Source organism: Primulina eburnea, chromosome 3 (assembly GCF_022965805.1).
Source record: "Primulina eburnea isolate SZY01 chromosome 3, ASM2296580v1, whole genome shotgun sequence".
Classification (NCBI taxonomy): Eukaryota; Viridiplantae; Streptophyta; class Magnoliopsida; order Lamiales; family Gesneriaceae; genus Primulina; species Primulina eburnea.
The window spans coordinates 13,039,374-13,050,714 of NC_133103.1; the positions used below are offsets into that span (position 1 = coordinate 13,039,374).

Consider the following 11,341-nt stretch of genomic DNA (forward strand, 5'->3'; position numbering starts at 1 on the left):
GGTTCATTTAACTTAACGAGTCTCGTTAAACGAACTTTTATCAAATCGAACTTCGAAACTTGACTATACTTATAAAAAAAAATAAAGTAAAAGTTAAAGAAATATGGTGTAATATATATTAATTTAAAAATATTGAACAAGAAAAAAATAATATTTTTTGTGTCCCGAGTATTTTATACTGCAAAATATCATTTTTTTTGTATTATGTTAAAAAAAATATTGTGCAAATGCAAATTAGTGAAAATTATTACTTTTTTATATAAAATATATTTATTAATATAAGTTCATCTGAGTGAAAATAATTAATTTTTTGTCAGCAGTATAAACTTTTCATATCGATCTACCTATATTGCACATGAGACCTTTTCTTTATAGCAAATCTAAACCCATTCCTTGAACAAACAGTCTTATAAACATATCGTGGCACACGCTTATTTAGGTGTTTCATAAAAAAAAATAGATAATAAAATAAGTTTTTTTTAAAAATGAAAGTTAATAATTTTTTAAATTGAACAATAATAGAGAGTAAAATATAAAATAAAATGTGACATAATTTAATTCAAAAAATAAAAATTTATCGTCATTGAGTAGCATAGAAAATTACTTTAAAAAAAGTGATTTGATATTTTGGTAAATTTATTTAATTTTTGTTATTGTTTACAAATATCTTTTAAAATCTCTGATTTTTATTTTTCTTATTAATTATTAAATGTCATTTCGACCAATTGCAGAAATGATGTGATGTCGCAGAAAAATATCTTGTGTTTCATATATTTTATTTCAAAAATATCGGTTTCAAGTTGTGTTTCATATAAAGAGACACATACGTATAACTAGCAGTTGGGATTCAGCGAGCACAAATTTTGTCCAAAATTACTTACACTTGGTTATATTTAACATAAATAACGAAACTTGCGCACGTAGACAGACATCCACCACCACCACCATACCAAATTTATAGGCGTCAGTGTAGTGCGGTGATGAAGAATACACAATCTCCCGATCAAATTATACATACGCCTCCAATAATATCTTCGGCAGTAGTCGAGACAAATGCGGATAAAACTGGTAGCCGATGCCAACAAAGAATTAAGACCATAATCAGATATATCTCATGTCGGATTGACTGATGAACCCAGAGTTTGATGAGTCCCTAACTTCCAAAGTTAAGAATGCGTGTTTTGTTCTGTGAAACTATTTGTATCCTCGATTCACCGGTTGAAGGGGAGGCCCTACAACTCATGATAATCGGCCAAGTGGAGACTCAGAGGAATGATCATCCACCAACCAAAGGCCATGATCTTGGAATCGTTTTACCTTCTTTTCAAAACCAACTATATAGTTGTTATGGACGATAACATGCATCCCCTTGGTTTCTTGTACCCACGTCTTGTTCTTGAAATATAAACCTCCAGTAGGGAAAGCTTGCTGAGGAAGCAGGTACAAGTCCACCTAAAGTGAAATAACAGTTATTATGCCAAGTAAAATAAGGAACCAACAGCTGCAGAACATGACCTAGATTGACGCCGTGAGAGAAAATCCCATTATGTGCCTACCTGGTCAGCAGTTTTATTCAAGGCCCAATTAAAGGCAGGTTGGTCGTTAGCTTTCTTGGCTTTAGACCAAGGTTGAGACTGAAGTTCTTCAATCCACTTCATCATAACTAGTTTTGCTCCATTGGTGGGGCGCAAATAGATCATGCAGCTGCAAATGTAAGTCCGTCCCTTTTTCCCTGGAGGTGGCAAATCATGAGAGTGATTCAGAGGCTTCACCTGGCATTTCAAAGAGAAGAAAAAAAATGATATTTTATGGTTAAAATCAAGAGTACAAGTTCATGAAAAAAAAGAAATTGTTCTTCTTCAAAAACAAAAGAGCAAATTATTCTACAATCATATTTTAAATTTAGATTAAACCAGACTTTGAGCTACAGATTGATTGGCAATGAATAAAATTAATCTGCTTGAATTTATAATCAATTCTAGCAAACTTACATGAGCCATATCATCTGTGAAATACACATCGTGCTCGCCTTTCAGATAAGGAAACGGATCTGCCAGCCAGACCATGTCAACATCATTGTACATGACATCATAGCCAAGCTCCAGAATTTGTAGAAGATGCCGGGGCCTTCTGGCTGTAAAATTAAAGAAGCCCTGAAACATGTAATCAGCCGGAATTATCGACAGGAAAGCACACTCACATATTGATGTAGCTCATTAGAAGTAGAGAAAAATTGGTAGAAAATAGCTTCCAAGAACAATCCTATGGTCTTAGAAGTATTTAAACCATCCAGTCCACCATAAAACAGGTTAAAATTATTCTGTAGCACTCACTTTTGTACAAGAATTCAGAAAGGCATCTTACAAAGGATTACAGCTACTATATTCACACAAATTTAGTGTCAAACTATTGGCTGCTCGAATAATACTTTACAAAAGCTTATTTGAAACGAACTTGTAGACTAACACTTCAATGATTGAAGACAAGACAAGCCAAGACTCGCCAAACAACGCACATACAAAATGACCAATAATTTGCCAAAGATACCTAGAGGCAGGGTGAGGTCTTGGTTTCGAATCCTGCTTGTGTCATTAGTTAGGTAGTATAGATAAATAGGAAATCCTCCACCCTCATTATAAAAAAAAATTAACCAATAATTTCCTTACCAAGTACCAACTATATCAGAACTCTGTCATCAACATCATATCAAAGATCTTTAGTCCCAAATCATAGAGATTTCATAAAGAAAGTTCAAATACGATTCAAAATATTATTGATAATAGCAGCCTAGGCTTAGTCCAGTTGCACTCGGATATCACAAAAAGCTTTGGCTGAACGATAAGCAATGTCATATATCAGTATATCATTATCCAACTGACGACAATTACAGAATCCTTAATATATATCAAAGCTAAGTGCCTACAGCTGGGACGCCTTTATTAATGTTAATTAATACAACAAATCATATACTAGCTATTCCATGAAAGGCGATTTATATCAAGCTCCAAATCACTCAAAACAAGAAATATATATAGATATAAACTACCTGCGATCCAAACTTATGTGCAGCCACCGACTCCAACGCAGGCGGCACTAAAACCGCATGCCCCGGCCACCGCTCATTAACCTTGTAAAGCGTAGCGTAATCCTCCGCAATCACCAAAACCTTGTCCTGCTGCCTCTGCCGCGCAATGCTAATCAACCAATTGTTCAAGAACGGCAAGTAAGCCTCGCTCACCGCACAAACGATCAAAGTATTATCCTTTGCCACTCGAGCCGCCGCATCGGCCAAGGTGTACTCGCGCCACTTCAAGTTTGAGCTCGAATTCAAGGACAAGAAGCTAAATGGCGCGTGAATATAAGGGAACAGTACACCGATAGTTACCAGCAGCGCCAGGAGGAGGAGCAAGGCCGGGCGGCTGAGAAGGGAGGAGGAAATGGGTTTATGGTAATTTTGCAGGGATCGAGGGGATAATTGGCAATGGTCTGTAGGAGCGTTCTGTTGCGGCCTTTGATGTAGAAATTGTGATGACATTTCTTTGCTTTGAACTCTTCAATTCAAAAAAAAAAAAGGATTTTTGCAGTGTAGAAGCTTTCGGACGGAAAAACTCCGAACGGAGAGTTCACATACTGACACGCACTAGATGGTGTGATCGGATCTGTGATGTAAGATGAGGTGAATGGGAGAAGATGAATCCGAGATTTCGAATAAACGATGGGCTGAGAGCATGAGTATCTTCTTGCTCACTGTGACCATTAGCCCATAAAAGCCCAATAATTTCTTGTACAAATCACAAAGAAGCCCATTATTTTATTCCACAGGACAAATATTATAAGTACTAATTATTACAAATAACTTCAAAAAAATTATTACTATGAAATATTAGAAATAAATATAATAAAATAAAATTTATAAATGGTGAGTTGTTTTAAATAATTATCGATCTTTATTCTAAGATAGGATATTAAATGTAAGAATAACGAGGTATTCTAAATAAAGTAAAAGAGGTTATATAATCCACACCAAAATTAATTTCTTTAAAGGTGTTTTTCTCCTTTAATTAATGACTAGGGGTCGAAGCACACATGTGATTTATAATATATTTCGTATAAAAAAAAGTATAAGAGAAATTTATAGAATTTTTTCTTTAAAAAAAAACTTCACCAAAACACCGAAAATTAGTTAATTTAATTAGTTTAACTTTATTTATACAAATTTTTTTGTGAGACGATCTTACGAGTTAATTTTGTAAGACAAATCTCCTATTTGTGTCATCTATGAAAAATTATTATTTTTTATACCAAAAGTATTATTTATTATTATTATGAATATGGACATGATTGAGCGTCTCACGGATAATCATGAGATAAAATTCGACTCGTGAAATCGTCCCAGACAAGTTCTTATCAAAAATAAAATGATGCATTAAAGGCGCATTGCTTTTCGTGGTCATTTGTCTTATCAAAAACCCGAAACAATTTGTTTATTATATTTTACAACAAAAAGAGAAACCCTTAATTTGTCAATGAATCCACAACCAGAGATTGAATAGATAACACACTAAAGCTTTTCTTTTTTTATCGAACAAAAGTAATAAAGTAAAGCTCCTTGTATGGTTTGGTCATGAAAAGCGGAAGTTCTCAATTATTTAGGCAGTGACTAATTTAGTGGGCGATGGAGAACACATCAGATCTCAGAATAATAATTTACATGATTCATGAGATAGATTTATATACGTGAGACGTCTATAACTGTAATAAAAATATTACTTTTGACATTTTTATTTTTTTATAGAGCATCGAGTTGGAAAAACGTTTCACAAAATTAATTTATAAAACCCGTCTTATAGAAATTTTTGTGTACTTGAAAGGGCGGCAAGGGAAAATAATTCATCGAAAATTAAGAAAATGTGACAAATCACTTTCTTATTTTAAACACAGTTAATACAAAAATTCCATTTTGCATCCTTAACAAACATCATTAATTTACGTTGTTGAGATTACCATCTTAAGTGAAAGGTGAATCAAATTGTTAAAGATGATATGATTTAAGTTAAAAAAAAAATTCTGTGAGACGGTCTCACATGTCGTATTTTGTAAGAAATGTCTCTTATTTGGGTCATCCATAAAAAATATTAATTTTTATTCTAAGATTAATTTTTTTATTGTAGATATCGATAGGGTTGACCATTCTCACAGATAAATATTCGTGAGACCGTCTTACAAGAAAACTAATATTAGTTTAAAATTGAATTCATATGAGTAAAAAAAATACCAATTTTATAATATATTTCACATTTTAATTTTGGGGGATTTTTTTTTAAAAAAATCTTTGTGTATATTATTTCACACTTTTTCTATTGACTTCACAAATTGGTGGTATATCATGTCAATAACTCGATAAGATGTGTCACTCTGAAATTTAGATGGCCTTGTCCCCTTCAATTATGTTATTAAAGACAATCTTAGGTCATTCATTATCTTTCACAAAATGCGAACAAAATTAAAAGATAATTAATGAAGATTTACAACCTTAAATCTTTTGGGGACCACAACCAAGTTTCTTTTTTCCTCGAGTATGCCCTACAAGACCGACCATCTTCTTTGTATACCCATTGTGTAACATCAATTTGAGATGTTTGGGCAAAGTTCCTCAAAAATGGTAGATGAGATCCTATCTATGTGGGTATCACTCTCATTTCATTTTAACGGGTAAGATCTTGCCACACATACAATTTTAAAAAAAAAATTGGGTCCTATATATGCATGCAAATCTTGGTCATCCATCCTATCATGAGGACACACTAAAACAAAAACGGCGTTCCGCAGCGCGCATATGGGCTTTCCGCAGCGCACATTGCAAGCTGCAAAGTTCCAAGCCGTTAAAAGTTTAGGATTATCCGCGGCGTACACGTGCACGCTGTTTATACTATTATCAACAGCGTGCATGTGTACGCTGTTAATACAAATTTTCGCAGCGTGCAATGTACGCCGCTAATAGGCATAAAAAAATAAAATATTATCGACGGTTTTTGATAAACTGTCTCTTATTGGCGACGAATAAAATCCACCAAACCGTCGCTAATTTAGCGACGGTCTTTAAATTTAGTGACCTTTAATAATTTCGCGACGGTTATTAAACCGTCACGAAATTTTGCGTAAACATAAAAAAAAATTTACTTTTACAATTTAATAATTTTTTATAAAATGTACCATACAACTATAATAATAATACTAATGATTATAATTAACAATTAAAAAATTAACAAAAAATTGAAACAAAAATATGTATCTAAATCGAAACTAAAATCGTATAAGTAGAGAAAATTTTAAGTGTTTGAAGTGGTGGGGAGGAACGGATATAAATAGTGAATATGCGATTTTTTTAGCGACAGTTTTATAATAAATCGTCGCCGATGTATGTTTATTAGCGACGGTTACTGACAACCGTCGCCGATTTAGAATCGGCGACGAATTTCTTTAAACCGTCGCTACATTTGGCGTAAAATCGTCACACTTTTTTAATTAGCGACGGGTTTAGTCACAAACCGTTGCTAATTTAAAAAATTTGTACTCATTTTCCGCAGCGTGCTAATAATATGCATGCCGTGAATAATATTATTGACAGCGTGCGATTAATGCACGTCGTTAATAGTATCAAGTGCAACACTATTAACAGCGCACATATGAGTGCACGCCGTGAAAAGTAGTATTCGCAGCGTGCTTTTAATGCACGCTGTTGATGACGTGCTGCGGAAAATCATTTTTCTTGTAGTGACAATGCCCACATGAGTAGGATGAAATAAACTATTAAAAGTAGATGAGAGGCTTGAAATCTATTCAAGTCTTTGTTACATGAAAATCTCATTTTCCATGTATCGTGATTAATAAAACTTTTGCTGATCTAACACCAAATGTGCCAAATTTTGAACGAGATCGGTTTCGAGACCCGATATAAAATCGCCTCCACAACTCATGAAAAAATATATATATGATAAATTATATGTACAAGGAAACAAATGAAAAGTATTCCTTCCATTTGCAACATGCCAGAATTAGAAACCCCCTAAATTAATATTTGTCTCCATCAAGAAAGAAACCAAGAATTGTGCACTACTTCGACTTTCCAGTTAAGCACAAGAGAACGATACATAAACTAAAAACCAAGAATGACGAGTAAAGTAAATTTAATAAAAATTTATAATATATATTTACGCACTCCAAGGTGAAATTCTTTAGTAGACAACAGAATGAAATTTAAATTGCTAAGTCTTTGAGTTGAATTTGCATCAACCCGATACAAAAAGCAAGATTGCTTACAAGACAATACAAGCATCTGGATTCTCTTCGATACTGCGGTGCTGCTGCATATAGTAGTATGTGTTCATCGTGGGGTAATACGGTCTGTATGGCATAGGCATGATTGTGCCGAGGACGGCCGGCTCGGCCTTCTTCTCGCCCTCCTTCTTGGGTTCGTCTTTCTTTGCTTCGTCCTTCGACTCCTCTTTCTTAGGCTCGTCCTTCTTCACCTCTTCCTTTGTCTCCTCTTTCTTAGCTTCTTCTTTCTTCGGCTCCTCTGGCTTTTTTTCCGGTTCTTTGGCTGGACCGACTGAGATTATGTTGGCTGGCCAATTCTTTTTGCGCAGTTTGCTAACAACGGTCACGGGGTCGACAGTCCCGATTACTGTTAGTTTCTTCCCTTTTATGTCGATACAGATTTCATCAATGCCTGTAACAATGGTGAGAACAATTATTACGACACAACAACTTATTTAAGTCTTTCACGGGGAAGATCGGTGAGGTACGACATCGGAAGATCATGCAAGACACATACCAAACTGACGTGATCAAACATTAATAAATGCAACCAGCACACCTAACTTAAAAGTGCGGTATAGAAAACACATGAAAAATGGATGCAAATTTCTCACAATTTTCAAATCTACCCTCAGCAGCCTGAGTAGAGATCAACAATTTTGCATCACCACATACAAATTTCTACGGCTGTCAAATTAAGGTTGTTCATATAGACCTAATCGCTCCAAAACATATAAGCAACCCAAAGATGGTAATTATAAAGAGAAACTTGACAAGAACGGTCGCTTTGCATAAAGTTGATCACCCTTTGTTGAAATAAGTGATCACACGAGAAAGTAAAGTCATTCTCAGAGCAGGGGAATGCCAAAACACAGATTTACAGCTATATTATCATCTTCTCGGAAAGGCAGGCAGGGCAACGATTCCGGATTCCGGACCATCCGGTTGAGGCATCTACGCAATCAACAAGTTTACTTTCACTGAAATAACATTTTAAGAAACTTTTCAACTGCAATATTTACTTTCATCACCTCCGAATTCCCATAAAACATCAAAAATTCTCGTATCGAGCTCAAAATTTTGCCTTTCTGACGGTATTGATGATGCTATATAACCAGAACCTTTTCGAGCTATAGTTTCCGTGAGAGTTAATTTGAACTGAAGTACTCGTAATTAAAACAGAGATTTAAAACAGATATTAAAGATTTAGAAGAACTTCAAAATACCAGCAAGAGTGGACACAGTCTTCAAAGCCCTCCTCTTGTCGTCGGCATCTGCCAAATCCAACTTCAGCACAAATTTCTGCAACAAAATATAAAAACAGATAGCAAAATGTTTAATCTCTAAATGAACAATAAAACTCCAGAATATTAGAAAATAAACAAGCAAAAAGAAATAAAAGAAGGCAAGAAATACGATACGCAACTTTCGACGACCGCTCAAAACTACAAAATTATACAGATTCACATAACACACTGCATGACATCGAACCAAAGGTAACAATCTTTTGATGGGAAAAGACCACTGAACTCTACGAAGCGTACGTAACAAGAAAGAAACCCAAAATAAAATGAAGAAATCCCACAAAGAATCCGAACAGAAAGTGAAGAATAATGCAATCAAACCTTCATTTCCTTGTTGGTTTTTCGGATAATATTTCTGCCTGAAAAAGTCGATGGCTCAAGGAACAGGCAGGCAACTCAAAAAAGCAAAAGAGTACAAGTTACAAATAAAGCTTAAAAAGATGGGAAATGAGACTCGGGAGAAATATAGAGACGAGAGCAAGAAAAAGACAGATCTAATAATTATGGCTTCACTGAAAAAGAAGACGAGTTTATTACCAAATAATAATATTTTGACAATTTGATGTTAAATAAATAATATACGTATATCTATATCTATATATATATAATATACAATGTATGTATATATACAATATATGTATAATAAATCAAAACTCTCGAGTTGAAGGGAGTCTTTCAGAGAGCAGAGAGGAGATAGCATACCGACAGTTCACGTACGTACATTACGTAAATCTACCTTTAAAATTTTGAAGATTATGATTGATGATTCAACCACCATTAATAAAAGTAGTTAACTATTTTTCTTTTTTGTGAAAACATAAAAGTAGTTAACTTTACGGCCTAGATTGATGTCATATCTAGACCAGATTTATACACATTGATTATCCTTCTTTTTTATTTGGTTATTTATACTCAAGTATAAGTTTTTTCCCCGTCAGTTGATAGAGTAATTATTATTAACAAATCGTATTATTTGATAAGATTTTCAATTTTTGAACAATATATATTTTTCTCGTCAATGAAGGGTCTAGATTTTATTTTATATATTATTTAATGGATAAAATAATCATTTTTGTATATTCACATATATTTTTCGGAGCAATAATCCAACTAGTCTATCTTTAAAAAATAAAACGATTTAATCAGACACAATTGGACAAGAAAATTATTATATTATTAAAAAAATAATATAATAAATAATATATTTTAAATTCTAAAAATTTATATATATATAAGTTTAAAATCTAAACAACATACACAAAATCAAATTATACAAAATCAAATATAATTATATATATATATATATATATATTATACAAATACAAAAATAATTTTTTAAGAAAATAAAAATAAAAATAATCATATATGTAACAAAAAACATTTAAAATATAAGAATTTTTTTTAAGAATATAAGAAAACAATCAAATTCTAAATAAATAAATAATTAAAAAAAAGTGAATCGGTTAGACCGATTTTAACCGATTTACGACTTGTCTAACCGATCCTTGACCTATTCTGATTGTTTTGATCGTAAAACCGGTTACTAAACTTGGTCCGAACCAGGCAATTTGGTCGGTTTTCGGTTGGGAGTAAGGAAATTATTGTTTTTTTCTTCTTCTGATTTTACATTCGGTTGATAACACAAAATTTTCATTTTCCTTAATTATTTCACACGTCTTCACCAACCATTTTATTTGACTTCGTTTTCTACTTTTTTACCATTTTTGAGAAAGCAATAACAAGATACTACTCGGATAATTAATGTCTAGATAAAAAAATAAAATAAATTGTCAATGGTCAAGACATTTTTACTTTTAAATATAATCACCATAAAACTTATACATTCTACAAAATATCTTACCAATAATCCTCATTAATTATCCAAATATAAAGTTTAATCTTTGTTATGACCTTAATACTAATATATGAAATAGTATAATACAATTCTATATATTATCCTGGCTTGTCATTGAACAGATTGCAATAATATAAGCTATATGGTATAATCATTTCAATAATTTATCCTTCGTTCGAGTGATGGATTGATTTCATTCAATATAAAGAATTTTATGCAAGAAAAGATTTGTCTATGTATATTAAATAGCCTCCAATAATTTCAAAAGCTACGACAGAAATATGGCCGGTCTATATATCTGCACTTAAGCCATTAAAGTGGGTCACTGAGGCATAAATTATTTCAGGGTCCTATGATCTACTCCTTGTCCTGCTCTTACAAGCCCACATGCATGCCTACGTACTGTCTGCACATAATCTATGTCAATGCGGGTGAGAGTGAAGATGTTAAATTAATCCGATCTAGACCATAATTATATTCAAAAACGATAGAGTTACTCAGCTGGGACGGATTCAGAAATATGAGTTTTGGAAGGCTTGAACTCAATATAATAAGTTATTTATATTATTAAAAAAATTGCATTATATTGTACGACGGAGTTGTACTCTACGAAATTTTAATAGATAAAATTCATCTATAATATAATTTGCATTTATTTGTTTAGCTAAATCTTATTCAATATAGAGTGTCAAACAATAGATAAGAAAGTCATATTTTATTTTATTGTGAAGTGTCGTCTTCATATGTTTCATTGCTGAAAAAACTCGCTCAATACTGGCGGTAGACATAGGTAATGTCAAAACAAGATGAATCAATCTAGTCAACATAACGTAAACATTTGACCGCCCACTTTCAGTCAAATGCT

General features: G+C 32.9%; 2 protein-coding genes across 2 annotated transcripts; both read right to left on the minus strand.

Annotated features, from left to right (window-relative positions):
- Nucleotides 1–824: 824 nt before the first annotated feature.
- LOC140826577 (UDP-D-xylose:L-fucose alpha-1,3-D-xylosyltransferase MGP4-like) lies at nucleotides 825–3,696 on the minus strand. Its single transcript, XM_073188975.1, has 4 exons — nucleotides 3,047–3,696; nucleotides 1,992–2,153; nucleotides 1,557–1,772; nucleotides 825–1,452 (listed from the first exon to the last, which is right to left on the minus strand). Exons 1-4 carry the CDS (start codon nucleotides 3,533–3,535, stop codon nucleotides 1,240–1,242), a joined length of 1,080 nt encoding a protein of 359 aa, XP_073045076.1. The 5' UTR covers nucleotides 3,536–3,696; the 3' UTR covers nucleotides 825–1,239.
- A 3,481-nt stretch (nucleotides 3,697–7,177) lies between these two features.
- LOC140826578 (heavy metal-associated isoprenylated plant protein 39-like) lies at nucleotides 7,178–9,178 on the minus strand. The gene is made up of 3 exons (XM_073188976.1): nucleotides 8,943–9,178; nucleotides 8,544–8,619; nucleotides 7,178–7,729 (listed from the first exon to the last, which is right to left on the minus strand). The coding sequence occupies exons 1-3, from the start codon at nucleotides 8,946–8,948 to the stop codon at nucleotides 7,317–7,319; spliced, it is 495 nt and encodes a 164-aa protein (XP_073045077.1). The 5' UTR covers nucleotides 8,949–9,178; the 3' UTR covers nucleotides 7,178–7,316.
- Nucleotides 9,179–11,341: the final 2,163 nt, after the last annotated feature.